Here is a 26181-nt window from a genome sequence, read left to right on the forward strand (position 1 = left end):
GCCACACAGCACTGCTACACCCGAGTGGTGTAAACTTGTAATGCATGCACATGGATCCTGTACAAGAATTTGATTGCATTTACTTGCCCGGGTAAAATACAATTTTAGCCCCCCCCACCCCTCTGTCTGTTTGCAAATTGATTGTTCTTGCACTTCCCGTTCAGATGCACAAGCATTTCCCTTATGGTTGTGATTTGCAAGTATTAACGAAATATTTGCACAAGAAATACACGATCAAAGACTGAACCTGGGGCGGTCAAATACGACTTGTATATCTGAACGGAGAATCCCGTCACAATTTTGATGGAGACGTGGTCATTTGAAAGAGCACGGACTGGACAAAGGGCATTGATTATGCCTCTTATTTACAAGTTCTTGAAGTAGAGCAGAGCAATTCACCCCTTTCTGATTCAGGAAGCCATGGGGAGTTTGCATGTCGGCAGAGGATACAACTCGTTTACATGTTTTAAATCCAAGAATTCTGACACGAATTGGGCCCCAAACATTCCAAATCAACTAATACATAAGATATGGTTCAGAAAATAAGAAGACTTTACACAGAAGGGGCCCCATTATGCATCATATGTCGCCTGTACAAGAAATGCTCCAGCAATATGTAGAAAAGCATATGTATATGGAAGAAAATGGTATGATCTACTGAACAATACACAGCTTTGAAATGGATTTGTGATATATATGTGTGTGAACGACGAAACAAATGGAGTGGGAGATACAAGCATATCACAAAAATAATAAAAAATAATACAGTGTCTCTGGGCCAAGTGGAAAAATTGCAACAACAAAAGTTCTAGGAGTCCAACTCTACACAAGAGATGAAAAAAAGATAAGGAAAAAGAATTAGCAAACAACAACAGTGGAAACGCTTAACTGGCAGCTTATAAGAATTACCATAGATACAGGATATGTATTTATATATGACAAGCTAGCAGTGTCCGCGTACCAACCGTGAAAATTTGATATCTTTACCTAGTTCCAGAAGAATTTTATACAATCCAGCTCTGGTGCTTGAGGGTCACCTTAGCCTAGCATCGCCTCCTTTGCTCCGGAATGTCGACAGGGAGAAGAATGAACGTGGCGCTGCAATTTTGGCGTGAAGATAGTTTTAGACTTTTGGCAAAGATTACCAATGACAGAACAAGTAACACTAATTATTGATAAAGATGAACGGTCATCTTCATGGGTTATGTTCTAATTGAGCAGCGTAACATAAGAATATACTACATGTCTAGACGTTTGTATACCTTTAATTGAGCTACCAGTCAGTTGATCCTCCCTCAGTCTAAAATTTGCAGGGGGGTTTGGAATGGAGCTGCGCAGCGATTGTTCTGCAAATTCAGATCTTAAGTAACCAGAATATGCAGGAAAAGAAATGAAGAGCAAAATAAAACAGTAACTGAAGCCTGAAAGAGACGTACAGCTTAAGACTCAAAAGTCAGAAGTCTAAGCAAATATCCACTAATGGAAATGTATCATTCCCATACACAAAACTCTTTCAATACTGCATGCACATGATCTAGGAAGGCCCTATTTTTGGATTCTAGTTTTGGGTCCACCCATGTCACTGCGAAGCAGAACTTCATCCCATATGTCAGTATCATAAAGAAAATAGGGAGTTGGAATTGGGGACAACATAAATATGATCAGTGCAAAGAGGTGGGTGAACGAGGGGATTTAATATTTGTTACCAAAAAAACTGTGCTGCAAACGATACATTCATGTCAAGAGATAGAAGCAATTGATTCCAAGGATAGAAACAATTGATTCCAAGGCTAGTATATGTAACATGTAAAGAGAGGATATTAGCTTTTCAGCAAGGATAAAGTAACTAGTTCACCGTCACTTTAATTTATCTGGTTATAATACTGAATCCAACATCAGAAGTTCTTAAATAAGCTGAAGATAGTGTGAGTCAACTTGCACACAAATAGTTTGACTTCACACAAAGTGCCATTTGCTTTTATCTGGAAACATGAAGGACCCTTGTACCCTATTGGTTTTATTCTGATGTAAGTATGGAAAGAAGCGTTGGAAAGTATGAGTTGTTGCCAATAAAAGGTGGCTCTAGTTGTCATGGGGGACAAGCTTAATCTAGGTCATGACACTATACTTCAAATGGGTTAAAGCATACAATGCAATAAATACTCGGAAGATATGATACTTGAAATAGCATGCATAGAGGATTATACAAAGAAAATACCTTGTTCAGTCAAAACCTCGTTCTCAACAAAACCATCATATGAAGAAAGATAGCCCATTCTTGACTTTCTGAAATCATCAGAGGATCCTATTGCCAGATCCCGGCCATCTTCCATATCATCGTCACATTCTGAGGCAGTTGAAGCAGAAACCCAGTCATTTACTAAACCATCACCCCTATTCTTCCTCCCAAATTTCAGCAGCTTCTTAAACCCTTTTGGGACATCTTTGCGTGGCTGTTGAGATGCATTGGCACCACCAAAAGGCATCTGAGCGCTGCCCCACTTTTTTCTCATCCGGGAAACATCAGCATCTGTTATTTGATCCAGCGAATGAGAGTTCCACGGTGATGGACTGCCGGTTGGTGAATCGACAAAAGCATCACCATCCGAGGTATCATTTGCATAAGGCAATAGGTGTGGATGATGCGAGCTCCAGGGGGCTGGTAATTCACCAGGTAAATCATGCATGTTTCTTGCAAAAGCATTGAACTTGGTACTGGATGCTTCCCGTGGAAAAGAAACGTCGCCATTTTCTGATCCTGGATCGTCTGAATTTCCAAAATCCTGACTCAGTTTTGGAGTCTCACTGTCTGAATCAGCAGGAAAATCACTTTCCCTGAGATTCTCTTCAATGCTTTCGTATTCTTCATCTTTGGCATCATCTGGGGAATCCTCTTGCTGATCTGGAAAATCATCATCTTCATCCTGTAAGACACTTGCAAACATTGGTTGTCGAAATCCGGTTATACCGACAACAGGGTGAGTCCCATTGTCTTTCCTAACAAAAGACTTCGGTACGCCAGATTTATGGGTGTTACTAGAAATTCCTGAGGGAGCACAGTTGTAAATATCCCTGTTCACTGATGAAGTGTCCCTTAATTCACTAGCATTTAAGTCTTTTCTCATAGACTGTGACCCCCTTGATTGATCTTGATACAAAATACTCTTTGACTCTTCAATTATGCTCTTACTACGGGAAAAACCTTTTGGGTGAGCCCTTGCAGTAGCTCTGCTATGACCAGCTGATGGCTTTGTATTTTCCTTTCTGAAGTCGGAGAAATTGGGAACTGACTGTGCAAGAGGATTTTCTGGTGGGTTCCTGCGATTTGCATAACCGGGTCTTACAGCTCTTGACGAATGCTTATGACTATGGACAGGAGCAATGGATTTCTTTTGTGTGTAAGCTACTTTGTTTGAAAAATGCTTCCTGGAATCAGCACTCCTGGAAGAACAATCACCAGATAGGTAGTCACTGTTCATTTCATCTTCTACCAGGAAAGAATCTGCCCCCTGGAAAAGGCAAATATAACAAATTATTAACAAGCAAAATCCACAAGTGCGCATTATTGCAAGTTGCAATATGTCAAATGATTGTAGCATTCATTCTACATCTATACTTGCTGAAAAACATACTTTCAGTACTTCGCAGAAAAACTAAACTAGCCTTTTACCTTTAGTAGAAAAAAAAACAGAGTACAGCATTTGGGCTATACGCTAGCATTACAAAATAACAGAATTTCTTAATTACTATTTTCTGTTGAAGAAGTACAGCACTAATCCATGTAGAATCTAATACCTGATCCTTATTTCGTGAAACTGATTGCAAAGCAGATCGAGAGAATTTGGCCCGCATCTCAGCCTTGCTCCTTTCTAGACTTTCATGCATTGCCTTTAATATTGCTTCCTTCTCTTCTTTCTGCAGCTTCCAATCCTCCTTTAGTTTTGCATCCCTCTTCTGCATATATTGATCATAAAACTTTCCCCGTGACTCTTCTAGGCTAAGCATCCCAAGTTTTTCTGGTGTGCTGTTGTTATACCCTTCGTTGTCCACTATCTTCAGAAGCTCATTGGCATCAAAGTTGTTACTCTCCATCACAGTTTGCTTCATACAAATCTTCTCTGGAAGAACCTGTGTAGGCTTTACCTCACTTAACCTAGGTGTATCATCAACCTGTGCATCTGTAGACTTTCCTCTCCTGGAAGTGGTTAGCTTGTGTGCAGCAAATAATTTCTCCAACTCATTGGCCTTCATTTGCAGTTCATCATGCCGATCTTGATTCCCCTTTGCCGGTTTCGTCGCCCTAGTCTGCTCCAAGGGAATAGCATTTGCATCATTTACTGGTTTAACTTTACCTCCCAGCAAACTCAATTCCTGCTCAGCATTAGATGATTGTCTGCTCAAATTTGATCCCTGGCGACTAGAATAATCCAATTGAGGCAGTATTTCAGACCCAACAGCAACCTTTCTCCGCACATCCTCTACCTTCCGTGGTAGACTTTTCCGCCGCGAGCTAGCATCATGAACTTCAGATTCTGTAGAGCCAGCTTCGTCCCTACCAGATGAACCCCTAACATTAGTGCGAGAATGCGATGTGGCTTTCGATTTGAGATCAACACCACTTGACGTTTTCCCAACTGTTCGAAAGGATCGATCCTTCTTCACAACTGCGTCTGCTCCAGCATGCATCTCTTTTGAACGAAGGCGAGCTCTACTATCTTTACGTCCAATCTGTTCACTTGCAACTGGTACTTCATGAGCAACAGGAGTTATTTCCTTATCTATCTGGACATGATCCTCTGACAATGGACTAGTTAAAGTATCAAAATGTTTCGGGAAAGCTTCCTCAGCTGGCCTTGAAGATGTTTTTTGTCGGTTTTGAGTGGAAACATTTGAAGCAACATGCTCTGACAACCGTGTGTCGCCTTGTCCTTGGTTAACTCCCTGCTCCTTGTCAAAGGATAACTCACTCTCAGTACTAGAGGCTATAGCCATGTCATCTCCCGAACAAGACCTAGTCTGCTTTTCAGGAGCCTTGGTAACAATGGCTGATAATGAGGGTGGAGATGTAGCATTAAAGGTTGAGGACGAAGAAGCATTTGTAGTGGTAGAATCCTTGGGCTTGTCACCGTCCTTTTGACGTGACCAAGATTGAGATGTGTCTGGATTCTTCACCCCGCTAGCATCCTTATCAGCTCTTACTTTTGAACTGGCCTCCAGATTGGCAGATGTTGGTGTCCCAGCTGGAGTTCCATTTTCACTTTTGTCATTACAGCCACTGTTATCATTGTTACCCAGATCAATGCTCATGTCACTGACACTGCTCCACCTTCTTACCAACTTGTCCATGGACGCAACAGAAGGCACCCTGCGGTGCTCACCTTTCACTGGAACAACCTTAGCAGTACCTGCAGAGTTGCTGTTACCAGAAGTTGAAGTTTGCTCCTTTTGCTTATTCTCAAACATGCTTATTCTATCTTGCACACTCAAACGCCTCGAAAGCTCTTTAGCAGGAGCAGTTGGAGCATCAGTTTCGTTTTCTTGTTTATCTACTGTCTGCTGGATGGTTGGCTTAGATTGCTGTTCAGCGCTCGATCCTGATGGAACATCAACTGAATGTTGGTTGCTGCTTAATCTATCGGTATGCGGGACACTACCCCAACTTGTAGATCTATTGCTGGATCCACCGTGATCGGCCGGTGGCTCATCTATAGACATGTCTGAACTGCAGGAGTCACGAAGATCCCCATCTTCGAAGCTCTTCCAGTGTGATGAAGGTGCTGGGGATGCCTGAGGATTGATGTCTGGACGACGCTGGCAAAGTGACATGTATTTGTTGCATGCTTCGCTGGATATAACAAGTTCAAGTTGTCATATGTATCTAAACACCATTCATCAAGAAAGGCAGCAAAGGAACAAAAAATAAACGACGACTGTGACAGAAGATATCATATCTCAATGCGCTCCAATTTAACATGACCCACCCTCCTAATTCCTAGAAGAACCTTCTCCTGCAAACTTTTCCCAATTTCGAGATTGATAACTTCACGATGGGTGAGTTATTTCCTAAACTTGAGTTCTAAAGTTTCTATACAGCTTCCACCATCCAGCATCTTATTTTGTTAATTATGCCATGCTAATCCTCATAGAACTAAGTTTTTTTTTGCAGGAGCATAGAACTAAGTTGACGTGTATTATAATGGCATTTGATAAAAACAGTGATAAACTTTCTCTTTACAGCTACATGTTGTTTTATATCCTCAATTAGATCTGCTTGTTTAATGTCAAAAAGGATAACTTGAGCACATCAGTCTACTGCTGATGGGGGCTCACTTGTGCTAAATCTGCACATCAACTTTTAGATATATACCAAAGTAGTTGTTGCTGATGGATTGTGCCTTAATGGGATATGCTTACTAGATAAGCTGTTAGCTGTAATTTCGTTGGACTACTTAACACTGACCACCAAGACTTTCGAGTAATACCCATATGCCTATATGACTGTAAGTTTATAACTGAATTATGGGCTTGACAAGCTTCAATCATACCTCAGCCTGCTGGCACCAAAGTGGTCCGCAAAATGGAGAAGCTCAGAGACACTGTCATGGTTGAACCCTGCGGATGATGCCCGGGCACAAGACGTGACAAGGTCTTGTTTAAGTGCACTTAAACGGACATCAATTGCTCTAAGAAGCTCCTTCCTGCACAAAAATAGCCAGGGCATAAATTATGGATGGTTAAGATAGTTCAGGTTGTATTAAAAGGGTGAAACTGTAAATTACTTGATACCACAACACAGCCTACAGATAAAAATTATGTATTCAAGATGTCTTATCTATCAAAAACTCACAGCACATTGCATTGTCACATGAATGCATATCAATCATTCTAATTTAGTAAGAAGTAGATTGAGTCTTGTATATAAATAAACAAAGGTATAACAAAAAAATGATAACCACGGTCCTCCAGTCAATAACATTTCATTAAACTAATAACGATTAGTCCTTATATAAGCACCGTAGACCAATTAAAGGATGGCAGTTTGTTTCACTCAAAGCTCCCAAAAAAGGAAGGCAGAAATATATCCACGCAAAGTGCACGATATGTAATCACAGAATAAAATCGAATTAACCATCCAGGATAAAGAAACTAACTTCATACGGGTGTTATCGTCCACATGCTACAAGTATCTGCACTCTGAATTTTTGCGGAAGGTTATAGAAAGCAGCTAACATGATGGGAACATCATTTCCACAATAATCATATGGAGTATAAACCACAACGTGTGCAAGACTTGGCAAAAAAACTACAGTTAACGTGTTTCATCACAATATTAACCTACTTAACAAAGTACAAACTGATTGTGAATCGAATCAATTTTATCCGGCAAACAAGGTAAATGAGCGGCAATTGAAATAAGAGATGGGCTTACTTTGTAATGTCTGCAGCTGCTGCTGAGGCTTCAGCTGACAAGCAGAAGAAGAGTTTACATAATTATATCCAGAAGGCAGAAGCATCATATGCTTCCATACATGACAGTAATAATGTCACATTAATCTAATATGTTACCTTATTAATGGAGGTTCATGTTAATATGTGATGAATAATATAGACATGGTGGCATCAATGTATCTAGCATTAATCAAAGGTTCCTAAATTCTTAATGCAAGCCAATAATACAGTTGCCAATTCAACAAGAGAACAATCTCTTGCTCCTGGACTTTATCAGCTCCCATTGAGTAACTCCAGTTAAGATGGACTTAGTTTCCCATGATGAACGAGTGTTAATGAACTGTATGAGGTATGAAAAGACACAAGACATTAGGGCATACCAGCTGCACCCGAGGTAGCACCTACAGCAGTCTGCATAAAGAATTGCCAATTTTAGACAAATGCTACACTGCATAACATGCTGAAAGAACTGCATGATAATTGATACTCACTCCCTGTGCCGCGTAAATCTTCCTAGCCCCTTCTAGCTGCGACATTTCTGCATCGAATGTATTCGCCATCTCCAGCACCTCCGGCGTGCTCACGAAGCGCACGAACCTTCAAGCACAAAGGAACCAGGCAAGCACCCATCAGAATCCAATCTCTTCGACAATCGACAGACCACCGACCCGAGCACCGCCGCATAAGCCATATCAGCATACCTCTCGAGGGTGCCCTTGCTGAACCACGCGGCGCGCCGGTCCAGCTGCAGCCGGATGGCCGGCTGCGGCGGCTGGGCCGCCGCCTGCTCCTCCGCGGCGCGCAGGTGCGTCACGAACGGCTTCACCGACCCCGACGCGATCTTCTCCGTCCGCCCACTGCAGGACACCACGAGCTCGCACCTGCGCAGGCACCCAGAGTCAGTCAGCCAGCCACCCTCAGCCCACGCGAAACCGCAACGAAAGGGCGAGGCATCCCCTTCCCAGTGCCCCGCTTCCTCACCTGGAGCGGCGGGGGGAGAGCTGGAAGAGCGCGTAGTCGAGCGGCGCGTCGGGCTCCATGGCAGCGCCGCCGCGGCCGGCGAGGTCGGATCTGGTGGATCGCGGACGAGACCCGCCCCCCGCCCCTCCGCCTCCGCCGGAGCCGCCCCCGGGTAAACGCCGGGGAGACGGCGAGCCGCGCAATGCAGTTCCCGCGGCGACGAGATCGCGCGGCGGCGGCGGCGTGCTGCGGATCTCGGCCGCGCGCGCCCGAATCCGATAACGTGCGCCCTGCTGCGCTGTGGGGGAGGGAGCGGAGTGGAGGGGGAGAGGACTAGAGAGAGAGAGAGAGCTCTGCTGGTTTGGTGGAGCTGGAGACTGGTACTCCCCTCTCTGTCTCTCCTCCGTGAGAAATGCGGGAGGAAAAACGGACGAAGGTGAAACCGGAAACTTCCAGGGGTGTTTCGGGGAGATTAGCGGCCCTGATCTCGAGTTTTGGGGGAGCTTAGGCGTGATTAAGTAAGAGAGATTACGAGAGATTGTTGCTTTTGTTTTCATTTTCGTTTTTTATTATCCTTTTTTTTCGCTTTATGCGGCGCTGGCTGGCTTTTCGGGATAACAACGGCTTTGAGTGGACTGTTGGTGCGGGTCTGACCGTTTTGCCCCTCAACAGAAAAACGAAAGTGGATGAGGGGCTCTGGTTTTTGAATTTTGGAGGAGGGATTTTTTGAAGAAGGATCGCTGTCGTTGCAACTGACACGAGGATGGTGGATGTGTTGGTTCTGTCTTAATTATTGAAAAAAAGTACTGCAGTGTACCATTTTTTCTGTTTTGTCAATTTGTAATCCCAATCACCAATCTTCGCGCGACAACTGGACATAAACGTTATTTACTAGTACCAACATATCTTTCGGCGTCAGCGAGTCAGTAGTACGATGTGGTCATGTTATTTTTTTATTTTTGCATGAAAACTAGTACTACGATGTAGCCAGCCATGATGAAATCGTTTGGTTGCAGCAAGGGCAATGAAAGATTTGCTACATAAGTTTGGTTTACGTTTACATATCTTGATTTTTTTGATTAATTGCTGCATTACGCATTTTGGCGTTGATATACTAGTTTGGTTTACGTTAACGTATCTTGAATTTTGATTAGTTGCTGCATTACGCATTGCGCGTTGATGTACTGGTTGGAGTTCACTTTTTGAGCGCCCATGCTATGCCTAGGGCGTGACTCACAAGGGGTATTATTGGTTCGGCACAGTGAACAGTGGTTAAGCGGCTCAATATTTCTAGTCTAGTCGTTCTATAGGATCAGGGAGCCTCGAGAGGTCAAAAGCTCGACAGTGACATCTCTTTATATATTTAGAAAGGATTTATCATTAATTTATGCAGCTCTCAGATGGCGTCTGTCTAGTTATAGCATGGCATTATTATAGTCATGCATGCATAGCTTATACAAATAAATGAGGAAGAACCAGCTCCCGATTTTCCTTTTATATCTTCTCATTATTTTAACTTTTTTTTTAGATGACTCTCATCATTTTACTTAACCGGTCTTTCCAGAACTATTTTAGCCCAAACTAAATGCGAAAACGATCTACTCTAGGTCTAAATGTTCACCGACATCTTCCTTGCTATTGAAAAATGAGTGGGCCAAGAAAAGAGAATCACATGCAAACTGTATGGTGTCTCAAATACTACCTCCGTTCATTTTTATAAGGCGTTTTAGACATTTAAAATAACACCTAAAACAGTTTAATTTTAGCTCTCTAAAATGTTTTATAAAAATGAACAGAGGAAGTAACCAAGATAATGAGCAAAAGATTATCAGATCACGAGGTAATATGAACTCAACGTGTGTGACAATTCGCCATCTTGTTGATGAAAACAACTCGAGAATTGAGAGATTTTGCAAACAATGCCTTGTCTTCAACAATAAGCAGCCGGCTTTATGCATTAACAAGATCAAAGTATATCACGAAGTGTAATATCAAGTCGGCCGAGACTTTTCCAAAACACTCAAAAGAAAAGTTTACGCTTTGTTTCTCTCACCTCACGAGCACCCACCAAAAGCCCGAGTATGCTTTAAGTATACATAATTATGTGTTCAAAAAAATATAAGTAATTATGTTTTTCCAGGGGTCAACTATAGAGGAAATTATCTACATATAAAAAATAAATATGCATCATTAGATATATCATGAGACATATTTTCATATTTATAAAATGGCCCAATTTTTCTATGAGATGGTATTATTTCTTCCGTCAATTTGTAAACCACCAATCTTCATGCAACAACAGGAAATAATCGCTACTAACATATCTTTCTGTGTCAACAAGTCAGTATGATGTGGGCATTTTATTTTATTTTTTATTTTGTTGCATGAAACTACGATGTAGCCATGATGAAAGTGTTTGTTTGCAGCAAGGGCAATGAAGATTTTGTTTAACACAGTACAGACGTAGACGCTCATACACACACATCCATATGAATGCTCGCACACACACACCCTACTCTTATGAGTACCTTCGAGAGACCGAGTCAACACATCATCTTGAGATACGAAGTAGTCACAAACGCCTTCATAGTCAACAGGACGTCTCCTCACACTGAACGCACATCGTCGAAGGCTTGAAATAAATCCAGAAAAATGGTAGATAAAGTTGGTTTATGTTTTTTTTTCAACAAGATTGATTGATTACCACAACGGTCACGTGGTGTTGGTTTATGTTTAAGGATGATACATTTATATCATACCAAAAGTTCATTTTAGTGTTGGGTTGCATACAACCGGAGAACTAGCAAGAATTTGATATATGCAATCCGAATGGCGGATATAAATTGAAGTACTTTGATTAACACAATGAAGTTCTCATGACGCCTAGTACACGAGGTTTTGCTGACTCTCGTGTCTATGGCAAAGAGTACCAAACAATAAACATCAATCAAACAAAAACACAAATCCTAATTTGATGCCCTAATTGTGTATTTAGGGGCAAGCGTGAGATTCGTCTGGGCGAGGGAGGGCGGGTCCAATCCAGCCTTAAGTAGGACTCCTACCTAAACACAGACTAAAAACTACAAGTAGTTTTTTCCTCCAAAATACATGGGTCTATCCCAATACTGATGTGCGCAGCACCTATAGCTAACCATGGACGAAATTATAAAGTTTCATCTTGTATACTCCGTCAATGTTCCTCTTGTGTTATCACAGTGGCTTAAAGTCCCGAAATCATAATTTGAAACTCCGTCTCCGCTCTTTATACGACTAATGCCTTCTCCATGCTTCAGTGATCCGTGTATATCAGAGGCTATGGATTAACTATAGTAGGGATGTCCTCATCAATATTTTATACATTTAGTATTATAGACATTGATAGTTTTCTTCTTAATCTTGGTCAAAGTGTGAGAAGCTTGACTTTTCGAAAATCTATATGCGAACAAACACAACAGAAAAGAGCCCATAAACCAACGGATATCTGCCCACGATCAGAGAAAATGCTTCCTCGGATTCTGCCAGCATGTCCCTTTCCATACCAAAGAAATGTTACAACCCCATCGAACATTGAAACCCACCTAGACTTCAGGGAACCACGAGGTACAATTTAGGAGTGGACTATATATGCAAAGTGCACCTTTTTAATAAAACATGACTTTTCAACTCATCTGATGAGAATAAATATGATGATCTGATTTTAGCATCTCTGAAAAAAAATGTTTTCAACGTAAAATGGAAACATTGTATTTGAACGCGTGCAGTATAAAAAAATTAGCTATGTAAACAACACTGTGTTGTTTTCATGTACTAACAAATTTTGTGCGCTGGACTTTTTTTTTTCTTTTTTTCTAGTGAAAACTCATTTGGCAAAGAGACAGGACGAGACTACGGATGTAAAAAAGCAGTTTGAGGCACAAGAACAGCCATGGCACAGTTTCTGAAGGAGCGAGAGGGAGTCGTCTCGTGGGCACACCAATCTCTCACATCCATTGAGTCCCTTTCGACTGAGGTCATTAGATTCTGCCTCAAGGCTCCTAACTAACTCTGATTTATCCACTACTTTGGTTTTGTTTATGGGTATGCCTGACGTGCCATCCACAGCTTTTCTTTATTCCAAAGGAACAGAAAACCATATCACAACTTTCTACGTTCCATTAACACGATGTTCCCATGAAAAGTTCAGGTTTTCCTTCAAACTTTGTTTAAGTTGTCACTGGTGCTGTAACACAATCAAGGGCGAGACAGGTGACAGGTGTTATGAATAGCTATCATTGTTAGTTTGTTATTACTGCATTCTGGGGGATCAGCGCGCTTAATATGACTGCTAATCATGTTAATGAGATTGCAATGTTTCACCTCCAATTACCTTTCGTAAAGCACCTAGGTCAACCATAGGATAGGAGTTGATCACCTGCCCCGTAGGCTGCAGTATCCGTGGATGCTGAATAGTGGTGGCTTTTTGTTTGGTGCAATTGTTGAATGATCAGTGGCAATCATTAAAACACCGTGCTACGAGATAGCTAGCCAGAGACAGAAACATTTCCTGATTATTTCTTCGGTTAGAGCATCTGCAGCCGGACTTGGCAAATCTGATCCTATATATACGCGCGGACGTGCCCGGGCACGTCCGCGGATGCACCCGGATGAGCCCTCATATCTCGTGCTCGGTATCCACATTTCTCATATCTAAACTCTCAAATCCATGCACGTCCATCATACACGCAAATGCCGCAAGTAAATAACAAAAGTTGGTACTGAAAATACATAGCGTGTGCATAAAATTTATTTTAAATTCACAACTCAAACATCAGCTCTTTGGTTTTCATTGTGGGTTCACATACGCTCCACAAGATCACTGAGTAGCTGCGCGTGCACATAATGATCTCGTAGATTCGGATGCAACTGTAGAAAGTTCATAAGCTGAGTTGAATCTTAATCTTTCGAGATTTGAACTTATCCTCCAGGTGCTTCAAAATCATTGGTTTGGGTAACACCATCACCCTCATCCTCAATAACCGCAAAATAACACAACATGTCATAAGTTGCCACAAAGTTTTTGATTTCCACATCATTGCAGCTCCACAAACAATCCCCAACGAGTTTGAAGCACTCCGAATGCCCTCTCCACATCCTTCGTAGCTGCTTCCTGCATTGTTGCAAAGTGGCTTTGTTTCTCGCCCAATGGTTCGGATATGGTCTTCACAAACACCGCCCAGTGAGGTTAGATGCCATCAGCAAGATAGTCTCCCATGTTGTAGTCACGGTCGTTGACGGTGTAGTTGCACGACGGTGATTCCCCAATACAAAGCCTCCTGATTACCGAAGACCATTGAAAGCACGTTGATGTCGTTGTGAGAACCTGACATCCGAAAGAAAGCATGTCAAATCCATAAGTCATCTGATGCCACTACTTCTAGTATGATGGTGGCCTCTTTGGTGAGACCTTGATACATTCCCTGCAAACCTTTGGGGCACTTCTTCCATTGCCGATGCATGCAATCAATTGTTCCGAGCATTCCTGAAAACCCTCTGGCCTCTCTAATAGCCAACAACTTTTCTGTGTCATGCACATTTGGTTCTCGCAGATACTCTGTTGGGGAACATAGCATGCAATTTCAAAAAAAAATCCTACGATCACGCAAGATCTATCTAGGAGATGCATAGCAACGAGAGGGGGAGAGTGTCTCCACGTACCCTCATAGACCGAAAGCGGAAGCGTTAGGTTAACGCGGTTGATGTAGTCGAACGTCTTCTCTATTCAACCAATCAAGTACCGAACGTACGGCACTTCCGAGTTCTGCACACGTTCAGCTTGATGACGTCCCTCGAACTCTTGATCCAGCAAAGTGTCGAGGGAGAGTTTCATCAACACGACGGCGTGGTTACGGTGATGGTGAAGTGATTCGCGCAGGGCTTCGCCTAAGCACTACGACAATATGACCGGAGGAGTAAATGGTGGAGGGGGGCACCGCACACGGCTAAGAACAATTGATGTGCCTTAGAGGTGCCCCTGCCCCCGTATATAAAGGAGGGAGAGGGGAGGAGGCCGGCCTAGGGCGCGCCAAGTGGGAGGAGTCCCACTTGGACCCCTAGTCCAATACGCCCCCCCCACTTTCCATTTACCGGAAGGGGAAAGGGGGAAGGAGAGGGAGGAGGAGAAGGAAAGGGGGGCCGCGCCCCCTCCCCTTGTCCAATTCGGACTCCCATGGGGGGCACCCCTTGTGGGCTGCCTTGCCTCCCTCCTATGGCCCATATGGCCCATATCTTTCCCCCGGGGGGTTCTGGTAACCCCCCCCCGGTACTCCAATATGTACTCGATACATTCCGAAACACTTTCGGTGTCCGAATACTATCGTCAAATATATCAATCTTTACCTCTCAACCATTTTGAGACTCCTCGTCATGTCCGTGATCTCATCCGGGACTCCAAACAATCTTCGGTCACCAAAACACATAACTCATAATACAAATCGTCATCGAACATTAAGCGTGCGGACCCTACGGGTTCGAGAACTATGTAGACATGACCGAGACACATCTCTGGTCAATAACCAACAGCGGAACCTGGATGCTCATATTGGTTCCTACATATTCTACGAAGATCTTTATCGGTTAAACCGCAATGACAACATACGTCATTCCCTTTGTCATCGGTATGTTACTTGCCCGAGATTCGATCATCGGTATCTTCATACCTAGTTCAATCTCATTACCGGCAAGTCTCTTTACTCGTTTCGTAATACATCATCCCACAACTAACTCATTAGTCACATTGCTTGCAAGACTTATCATGATGTGCATTACCAAGAGGGCCTATAGATACCTCTCTGATACTCGGAGTGACAAATCCTAATCTCGATCTATGCCAACCCAACAAACATCTTCGGAGACACCTGTAGAGCATCTTTATAATCACCCAGTTACGTTGTGACGTTTGATAGCACACAAGGTGTTCCTCCGGTATTCAGGAGTTGCATAATCTCATAGTCATAGGAATACGTATAAGTCATGAAGAAAGCAATAGCAATAAAACTTAACGATCATAATGCTAAGCTAACGGATGGGTTTTGTCCATCACATCATTCTCCTAATGATGTGATCCCGTTCATCAAATGACAACACATGTCTATGGTCAGGAAACTTAACCATCTTTGATTAACGAGCTAGTCTAGTAGAGGTATACTAGGGACACTGTGTTTTGTCTATGTATTCACACATGTATCAAGTTTCCGGTTTATACAATTCTAGCATGAATAATAAACATTTATCATGATATAAGGAAATATAAATAACAACTTTATTATTGCCTCTAGGGCATATTTCCTTCAGTCTCCCACTTGCACTAGAGTCAATAATCTAGATTACAGTGTAATGATTCTAACACCCATGGAGTCTTGGTGCTGATCATTTTTTGCTCATGGAAGAGGCTTAGTCAACGGGTCTGCAACATTCAGATCCGTCTGTATTTTAAAAATCCCTATGTCTCCCTCCTTGACTTGATCACGGATGGATTTGAAGCGTCTCTTGATGTGTTTGGTTCTCTTGTGAAATCTGGATTCCTTCGCTAAGGCAATTTCTCCAGTATTGTCAGAAAAGATTTTCATTGGACCGATGCACTAGGTATTACACCTAGATCGGATATGAACTCCTTCATCCAGACTCCTTCATTTGCTGCTTCCGAAGCAGCTATATACTCCGCTTCACACGTAGATCCCGCCACGACGCTTTGCTTGGAACTGCACCAACTGACAGCTCCACCATTCAATATAAATACGTATCCGGTTTGCGACTTAGAGTCATCTGGATCAGTTTCAAAGCTAGCATCAACATAACCATTTACGACGAGCTCTTTATCACCTCCATAAACGAGAAACATATCCTTAGTCCTTTTCAGGTACTTCAGGATGTTCTTGACCGCTGTCCAGTGATCCACACCTGGATTACTTTGGTACCTCCCTGCTAGACTTATAGCAAGGCACACATCAGGTCTGGTACACAACATTGCATACATGATAGAACCTATGGCTGAGGCAAAGGGAATGACTTTCATTTTCTCTCTATCTTCTGCAGTGGTCGGGCATTGAGTTTGACTCAATTTCACACCTTGTAACACAGGCAAGAACCCTTTCTTTGACTGGTCCATTTTGAACTTGTTCAAAACTTTATCAAGGTATGTGCTTTGTGAAAGTCCAATTAAGCGTCTTGATCTATCTCTATAGATCTTAATGCCCAATATATAAGCAGCTTCACCGAGGTCTTTCATTGAAAAATTCTTATTCAAGTATCCTTTTATGCTGTCCAGAAATTCTATATCATTTCCAATCAACAATATGTCATCCACATATAATATTAGCAAGGGATTTTTATTTCTGTGCCCCTGGTTCCTTAGCTCTACTCATTCATCTCCACTCTGTTAACTTTTGCTCACTTTTCCCCACTCCCTTGCCCGAAACCCTCAGAATAGGTTATAACGGACGTTGCCGTCGGGTCAATGCCTTTGACCGTTAGCTGACGAGTGGGGCCGCGTATACGTGGGCGCATGCGAGACCGCGGTCGTGGGGTAGCACGTGTCCATGGACATGCCCGAAACATCCCATCATATAAAGAGGGCAACCACCTCCATCGCCCCTACCATTTTCCCCCAAATCCCCTCCCTGTCGCATCGTCTTCCTCTCCCCCACCGGCATCATCTCGCTCTCCTCCACTGCCTCCACCACACCATCTCACTCTCCCCCACTGCATCCTCTTCCTCACCTTCATCGCCTCCATCTGTCAGATGGCCGACGCTCGTGGCGACGCCGGCGCAGTGGCCGGAGATGTGGTGGAGCTGCAGGGTCCAGGCGCGGTGACCGCGGATGTCGGCGGCGTCCACGACGGTGCGGGGAAACTCACAACCGCTGCGGATGTGGCGGGCTCCGCCTCATCACTGCAGAAGGTGAAGGCGTCGAGCGGCGCAGTCCATCCAGATGCCCCCGTCGCGCCGCCTGCCGTGGAGGAGGAGGTATTTGCACTTGCTTAGCTTGTAGAGTTAATTGCTCCCTAGTTGCATTGGTTAGATTGTGATTCATATGGTAGTTTAGATGGTTAGAGTAGTTGGTTTGATGGATGGGCCGGGGTTTTCTGTAGGGTATGGGTTGGGGGGACGGGGTTTTTTGGACTAGGGTTTGTTGGATAAATTCGTTGCAAAAATGCTATGTTGTGAACTATGATTTTAGGTGCTGCAATGATTGGGGTGTTTAGATTGGGATTTGGATAAATTCGTTGCAAAAATGCTAGATGTTGTGAACAGATTGGGGTTTTTAATGCTATGATGCTTATTAGATTTGTTTTTAGTGCTCACAGATTGGGGTTTTTAATGCTACTCAGATTCGTTGCCTTAGATTGGGTCCCTATTAGATTTGTTTTTGAATGCTACTCAGATTGGAGTTTTGAATGTCATATGCCCAAATGGAATCCATTGATTAAGAAGTTATAAATTTGATTCAATGTGTGTAAATTTGTCATATTGAGGTTTTTGATTCATTAGTATATAAATTTCATTCATTAGTATATATATTTGTCCACAATATGTAGTTATATCAGCTCTTTTCTTCAATGTGTGTGCATGAACAATGATCAATGTGTTATTTGAATGTCATATTGGGGTTTTGGATCAATGTGTGTACAAATCTAATACATTGATATACTAGTGATGGATGTGGTTTTTGAATGCATAGAGCTAAGGGGCACAGAAATATAAAAAAACCACTTCTAAAACATTTCTGATATTGGGAGTATATTAGCCCTATGATCAATGTGTCATGTGTGCATATCTAAATTTTCAATTGGCTACTAGTGATGGATGTAATTGTATATTCAGGAGGATGATGGTTGGAGGGGGAGAAAAAGGAAGCTGGCCGACTACGACCCGTACGAGGGGGCGTTTAGTGACGATTCTGAATATGAGGTAAGCCTATCCCTTGTTCATTTAGTTCCTTTGACATGGTGTATATGAATCTATAATGTATTAATGCAATTCATTCATGTGTGCAGTATGATTCTAGAGATGATGTGTACAAGGGAAACGTCGCGTCCTTCACAGCCAAGGAGGTGCAGAAGGTCAAGGCCAAGGGAGTTGCTTCCTTCTACAATCGCAAGTTCAAGAAGTGGCACTGCCCCTACTGCACCACCAAGCCAAAGCCGAAGGATGGCCGCTTCGATCACCTTCTGTCTCATGCAGAGGATGTAGCGATCCGCGGGGAGGACTACATGATCAGGGGGCAGCATGCTGCGCTCGCGAAGGCCCTGACTCCGGCGTGAAGTGATGTGATGATGCTGTGATGGTGTGATGATGTGAACTGAATCTTAATCTTTTGGGTACTTAGGGTCCGGTTACTTATGGTAAACTTAATGTGGCAGTTTATGGTGTGAACTTAATCTATGGTGATACTAGTAACGTATTATTCTATCTATATTTGTCTGTCCTTATATTTGCATGTGGTGTATGGTTAGTTCTGTTTAGATGTTGTGAACTAGAGTTTAGGTGCTGCAATGATCAAACATGTTGTTTCAGTGTTGCTTCACTGATCAGACATGTTGTTTCAGTGTTGCTTCACTGATCACTTCAGTGTTGCTTCACTGATCACACATGTTGTTTCAGTGTTGCTTCACTGATCACACATGTTATTGGTCTCATGTTTATTAATCAAATCAAATGCATGCTTTTTCCCACCAGCAAATTATCTATGTATGTTTGTGTAAATTCAAGAAAATGCAAAAAAATAAAACCTTGGCAAACTATCTATGTTTTTGTAGGAGATCATGTGTGCAAAATTTGAGATGATTTAGAGGAGGTCACAAAAATTTGAATTTGAGAAATATGCTCCAAATGAGCCCCCATGCTAGGGTAAACAGCCCATTTGTAATCAAGTTTTTTTGAACCTACTCTAAATGAGCCAAATGTTTTGTAATAACACCTATTCAATCTATATAGTGTAGATTCGAAGTCTCACTATTTTTTGAATTAATCTTCATATTTTTACATTTTCTTTTGGAAAATATGCTTTAATATAAAAACTATTAAAAACACGTTTAAAATATTAAAATGTAAAACTAAGTTTGGATCCTTCTTATTCACTTTGAAATAAAGATTTGGTGATTTTTTTGATTTTTTAAATTTTTCAAAAACAGAAGGTAACCCTACCTCATCTCCTTGAACTCTATGAAATCTTGTAGGTGATAGCTCATATGTGTGAAGGTTTTCTCATGAAAATGACCATAGACCAAGTTTATGATTTTTGGTTGGTAACATGTCACATAACACAACATTGTGCGCAGGTTTCATATTTTTTTGATTTTTTTTAAATTAATGGTGCTCATTTGACCTCGATCGTGCCAGCTAGGGTTTTTTCATGAAAATGACCATAGACCAAGTTTAGTATTTTTTCTCGTTAGTGTGCCTTATAAAACATCGAACGGCGAAGGTTTCATATTTTTTTTGATTTTTTTAAAATTAGTTATGCTCAGTCAAAGCTTTCGTAACCCCGTTGACCAGCTCAAAACCCCTCTAAACCCCGCGAGGTTTCGCCTAACCCTAGCTCCGAACGTCAGCCGTCCGATCATACCCTGGCGTCAAGCGATAGCCCTCGGATGTGGTCTTCTAGAAGGAATTCAGTGGGCATGCTGCGTGCAGGCTCCGGGCCGTTGGATCACAAGGACGGCTCCGCATCGTTGGATCATGGGGCGATCCGCGAGAGGCGATCCTGTTGGTTGTGCTCGGCTGCTCGCCCATCACTGACTCCGCAGAAAAAAAACGGTGGTGTTGGGCCCAAAAGGAAACCAAGCTCTAGTTGGGCCGTCAAATCGCGTCGTTTTTTTTGTGAACGTGCTGGCTTTGTTTTTTGTGAACGTGTTGGCTCTGGGTTTTTTTTGCATCGTTTGAAATTACACAACAATTGACATTGCGTAGAAAATTTATTTTTTTTGTTCTATACAAATGTAAAATGACCAAATTTATAAGGGCTAAATTTATTTTTATCATGCAAAATGGCCACAAACTATTAAAAAATGGGTCATTTTGCATTTGTATAATGGCCACAAGCCCTCTATCTCTTTTTATCATGCAAAATGACCAAATGTTTTTGGGTCAAATTTATTTTTATCATGCAAAATGGCCACAAGCTCTTCAAAAATTGTCTCCTTTTGTTCATATAATATAGGGTTTGACCACTAATTCCCACGCGTGCAATTAGCTTCTTTTCTTCTTCTTTTCAAACCACCGTTTCCCATGCGTGTACACTCCCGATGCTGCGGTGGGTTTGAAAAGGGCTACTAACTTCACATTTGACCCCGTTATTGCCATGGCCAAATAACACGTAGCACTACGGCTATTTAAGCCACCCTCTGCCTCTGCCATCCCTCATCCATCTGCCCTTCTTGCTCTTCGACCCCTTCTCCATCTTCTGCACATCCCTCAGCCATGCAGTACACCGGACCAACCTACCGCTTCCCACCCACCGTGCCGGAGAGGCTCTACCCTACCGGCGTGTACGTTGATCGCACACTACGTGTGTGGGCGATATCAAGGCTGAGGACCGCAAGGAACTTCACCGAGTTCTTCCTCGCGTCCGGCTACCACCACCTCCCGAGGGGATCTCCAACGATGTTCCGCGTCGAGGAGGTCATCCAAAACCGGGTGGTGGTTGCTCTCCTTGCCCACTTCACCAACACATTCGACGCCTTCTACCTTCTCGGCCGGGTGTTTTGGTGTGGCTCTGAGTTCATCGCTTTCACCACCCACAACAGGTTCACGGAGTACAACAACATCTTCCCCACCGCGACGCGCATGCACACTCTTCTGTACCCCATCGACAACGCCCAGGAGGAGCAGTGAAAAGGGCGCCCGGAGGAGGAGCGAGGTGGAGAAGGCGGCGGCTAGGGTTCTAAACCCTCTATCTTTTTTTAGTCTATGTTATGTTAAGTTGTAATTGAACTATGTTGGAGTTGCTATGGGCTTGTTGGCCCTTTTCTTAGATTCTATTATTGTTTTCTATCTATTCTATTATTAAGTTCTTCCTAGTTTGAGCTATGTGATCATGCTATGGGCTTGTTGGCCCTATCTACATATTGGGACTACATATTTGTTGATTATTTTCTTAGAGAGCTCGGCTTGTTAGTAGCGTTCCCTTGTTAGTAACCACCTAGTGCATGCAAGAAAGCTTTGTTAGTAGGGATGAATGAGCACAACTAAGCAAGGGAGTGGCTCTTTTTTCACACAAGCCACAAATATGTAGCCACCTAGATAGAAGAGAGGAACCAGCGGCAGTGACCGTTGCTGCATCCATGGCGGCTGGCGTGCAAGAAAGCTGCTCGATAGTGCATTGTGGCAGACGCATCGGCGCATGCAGGCTTGGTCGGCGCATGCAGGCTCGGTCGGCGCATCGTGGGATCGTGGCATCGGCGCATGCAGGCTCGATCGACGCATGCAGGCAGGGTTTGCTGGGTGCATGCATAGCAGGCTTCTGTCCTGGCGGCGCGCGCAGACGTTTAATGCAAGGGACTGTAAGTGCATCTAGTGCCCCTTAGTGATTTTGGTGTATTGAAGACTTATAGGTTAAGGGACTAATGTGTTTATGAGTGTACACAGGTCTATAAGTCTATGAGGAGTTTGATATTTACAGAGAAAGTCGACCCCTAAAAATGAAGTTCTTCGACTGAAGACTTTGGATTTCTGAAGACTTTCTGAAGACTTTGAAAGTGAAGAAATTGGTGTGACCTTGAAGACTAGGTATCCATTCGAGGAACATGAAGCATGAAGACTTTTGTTTTCGTAGTTTCATTTTCTCTTTCTTGAGTCATAGGAAACACCGTACTGTTAAAGGGGGTCGAGGAAATACTAAGGAAAAGTTTCCATGTGATGGTCAACTCAAAATCCTACACCTACCAATCCCTTCGAGTGAAGCCATTGGAAATCTCATACAGTTCAGTCATATTCTTCAGTGACAGAGACGAAGTTTTCTGGTCTCTGAGGAATTTGTTCTGACTGAGGAGTTAGGAATTCGCCAGTGCGGATTGCCTACACAGTGAGGAACATGATAGCCCTGAGGAATTTGAGCCTCAAAATTCCGACCGTTGCTGTGCTATGTGAAGGAAATATGCCCTAGAGGCAATAATAAAGTTATTATTTATTTCCTTATATCATGATAAATGTTTATTATTCATGCTAGAATTGTATTAACCGGAAACATAATACATGTGTGAATACATAGACAAACAGAGTGTCACTAGTATGCCTCTACTTGACTAGCTCGTTAATCAAAGATGGTTATGTTTCCTAGCCATAGACATAAGTTGTCATTTGATTAATGAGATCACCTCATTAGGAGAATGACGTGATTGACTTGACCCATTCCGTTAGCTTAGCACCCGATCATTTAGTATGTTGCTATTGCTTTCTTCATGACTTATACATGTTCCTCTGACTATGAGATTATGCAACTCCCGTTTACCGGAGGAACACTTTGTGTGCTACCAAACGTCACAACGTAAATGGGTGATTATAAAGGTGCTCTACAGGTGTCTCCAAAGGTACTTGTTGGGTTGGCGTATTTCGAGATTAGGATTTGTCACTCCGATTGTCGGAGAGGTATCTCTGGGACCACTCGGTAATGCACATCACTATAAGCCTTGCAAGCATTGTGACTAATAAGTTAGTTGCGGGATGATGTGTTATGGAACGAGTAAAGAGACTTGCCGGTAACGAGATTGAACTAGGTATCGAGATACCGACGATCGAATCTCGGGCAAGTAACATACTGATGACAAAGGGAACAACGTATGTTGTTATGCGGTCTGACCGATAAAGATCTTTGTAGAATATGTGGGAGCCAATATGGGCATCCAGGTCCCGCTATTGGTTATTGACCGGAGACGTGTCTCGGTCATGTCTACATAGTTCTCGAACCCGTAGGGTCCGCACGCTTAAAGTTACGATGACAGTTTTATTATGAGTTTATGTATGTTGATGTACCGAAGGAGTTCGGAGTCCCGGATGAGATCGGGGACATGACGAGGAGTCTCGAAATGGTCGAGACGTAAAGATCGATATATTGGACGACTATATTCGGACCTCGGAAAGGTTCCGAGTGATTCGGGTATTTTTCGGAGGACCGGAGAGTTACGGGAATACGTATTGGGCCTTATTGGGCCATACGGGAAAGAAGAAAAAGGGCCTCAAGGGTGGCCGCACCCCTCCCCTTGGTCTGGTCCGAATTGGACTAGGGAAGGGGGGCGCCCCCTTCCTTCCTTCTCTTTTTTCCTTCCTCTTTTCCTATTCCATATGGGAGGTGGAATCCTACTAGGACTAGGGAGTCCTAGTAGGACTCCACACTTGGTGCGCCCCCTCCTAGGGCCGGCCTCCTCCTCCCTTTCTCCTTTATATACGGGGGCAGGGGGGCACCCCAGAGACACAACAATTGATCCTTGAGATCTCTTAGCCGTGTGCGGTGCCCCCTCCACCATATTACACCTCGATAATACCGTTGCAGAGCTTAGGCGAAGCCCTGCGTCGGTGGAACATCATCATCGTCACCACGCCGTCGTGCTGACGAAACTCTCCCTCAACACTCGGCTGGATCGCAGTTCGAGGGACGTCATCGAGCTGAACGTGTGTAGAACTCGGAGGTTCCGTACGTTCGGTACTTGATCGGTCGGATCATGAAGACGTACGACTACATCAACCGCGTTGTGATAACGCTTCCGCTGTCGGTCTACGAGGGTATGTGGACAACACTCTCCCCTCTCGTTGCTATGCATCACCATGATCTTGCGTGTGCGTAGGAATTTTTTTTAAATTACTACGTTCCCCAACAGTGGCATCCGAGCCAGGTTTTATGCGTTGATGCTATGCACGAGTAGAACACAAGTGAGTTGTGGGCGATATAAGTCATACTGCTTACCAGCATGTCATACTTTGGTTCAGCGGTATTGTGAGATGAAGCGGCCCGGACCGACATTACGCGTACGCTTACGCGAGACTGGTTTCACCGTTCGGAGCACTCGTTGCTTAAAGGTGACTGGCGGGTGTCTGTCTCTCTCACTTTAGTTGAACCGAGTGTGGCTATGCCCGGTCCTTGTGAAGGTTAAAACAACACCAACTTGACAAACTATCGTTGTGGTTTTGATGCGTAGGTAAGAACGGTTCTTGCTAAGCCCGTAGCAGCCACGTAAAACTTGCAACAACAAAGTAGAGGACGTCTAACTTGTTTTTGCAGGGCAGGGCATATTGTGATGTTATATGGTAAAGACATGATGTGATATAATGTGTTGTATGAGATGATCATGTTTTGTAACCGAGTTATCGGCAACTGGCAGGAGCCATATGGTTGTCGCTTTATTGTATGAGATGCAATCGCCATGTAATAGTTTTACTTTATCACTAAGCGGTAGCGATAGTCGTAAAAGCAATAAGTTGGCGAGACGACAACGATGCTACGATGGAGATCAAGGTGTCGCGCCGGTGACGATGGTGATCATGACGGTGCTTCGGAGATGGAGATCACAAGCACGGTGCTTCGGAGATGGAGATCACAAGCACAAGATGATGATGGCCATATCATATCACTTATATTGATTGCATGTGATGTTAATCCTTTATGCATCTTATCTTGCTTTGATTGACGGTAGCATTATAAGATGATCTCTCACTAAAATTTCAAGATAAAAGTGTTCTCCCTGAGTATGCACCGTTGCAAAAGTTCTTCGTGCCGAGACACCACGTGTTAATCGGGTGTGATAGGCTCTACGTTCAAATACAACGGGTGCAAAACAGTTGCACACGCGGAATACTCAGGTTAAACTTGACGAGCCTAGCATATACAGATATGGCCTCGGAACACAGAGACCGAAAGGTCGAGCGTGAATCATATAGTAGATATGATCAACATAGTGATGTTCACCATTGAAACTACTCCATCTCACGTGTTAATCGGACATGGTTTAGTTGCTTTGGATCACGTAATCACTTAGATGATGAGAGGGATATCTATCTAAGTGGGAGTTCTTAAGTAATATGATTAATTGAACTTAAATTTATCATGAACTTAGTCCTGATAGTATTTTGCAAATTATGTTGTAGATCAATAGCTCGCGTTGTTGCTTCCCTGTTTTATTTTTTATATGTTCCTAGAGAAAATTATGTTGAAAGATGTTAGTAGCAATGATGCGGATTGGATCCGTGATCTGAGGATTATCCTCATTGCTGCACAGAAGAATTATGTCCTTGATGCACCGCTAGGTGAAAGACCTATTGCAGGAGCAGATGCAGACGTTATGAACGTTTGGCTAGCTCAATATGATGACTACTTGATAGTTTAGTGCACCATGCTTAACGGCTTAGAATCGGGACTTCAAAGACGTTTTGAACGTCATGGACCATATGAGATGTTCCAGGTGTTGAAGTTAATATTTCAAGCAAATACCCGAGTTGAGAGATATGAAGTCTCTAACAAGTTGTATAGCTAAAAGATGGAGGAGAATCGGTCAACTAGTGAGCATGTACTCAGATTGTCTGGGTACTACAATCGCTTGAATCAAGTGGGAGTTAATCTTCCAGATAAAATAGTGATTGACAGAATTCTCTAGTCACCATCACCAAGTTAGTAGAACTTCGTGATGAACTATAGTATGCAAGGGATGACGAAAGTAATTCCCGAGCTCTTCGTGATGCTGAAATCGACGAAGGTAGAAATCAAGAAAAACATCAAGTGTTGATGGTTGACGAGACCACTAGTTTCA

At 43.1% G+C, this 26181-nt stretch overlaps 1 protein-coding gene across 1 annotated transcript; it reads right to left on the reverse strand.

Moving 5' to 3' along the window:
• Nucleotides 1-671: 671 nt before the first annotated feature.
• Nucleotides 672-8799, reverse strand: LOC123052091 (COP1-interacting protein 7). Its single transcript, XM_044475174.1, has 10 exons — nt 8431-8799; nt 8151-8330; nt 7941-8046; nt 7830-7860; nt 7430-7463; nt 6546-6698; nt 3796-5845; nt 2219-3509; nt 1263-1346; nt 672-1098 (listed from the first exon to the last, which is right to left on the reverse strand). The coding sequence occupies exons 1-10, from the start codon at nt 8487-8489 to the stop codon at nt 1034-1036; spliced, it is 4053 nt and encodes a 1350-aa protein (XP_044331109.1). The 5' UTR covers nt 8490-8799; the 3' UTR covers nt 672-1033.
• Between the last annotated feature and the right edge of the window lie 17382 nt (nt 8800-26181).

This window comes from Triticum aestivum, chromosome 2D (genome assembly GCF_018294505.1).
Source record: "Triticum aestivum cultivar Chinese Spring chromosome 2D, IWGSC CS RefSeq v2.1, whole genome shotgun sequence".
Taxonomy (NCBI): Eukaryota; Viridiplantae; Streptophyta; class Magnoliopsida; order Poales; family Poaceae; genus Triticum; species Triticum aestivum.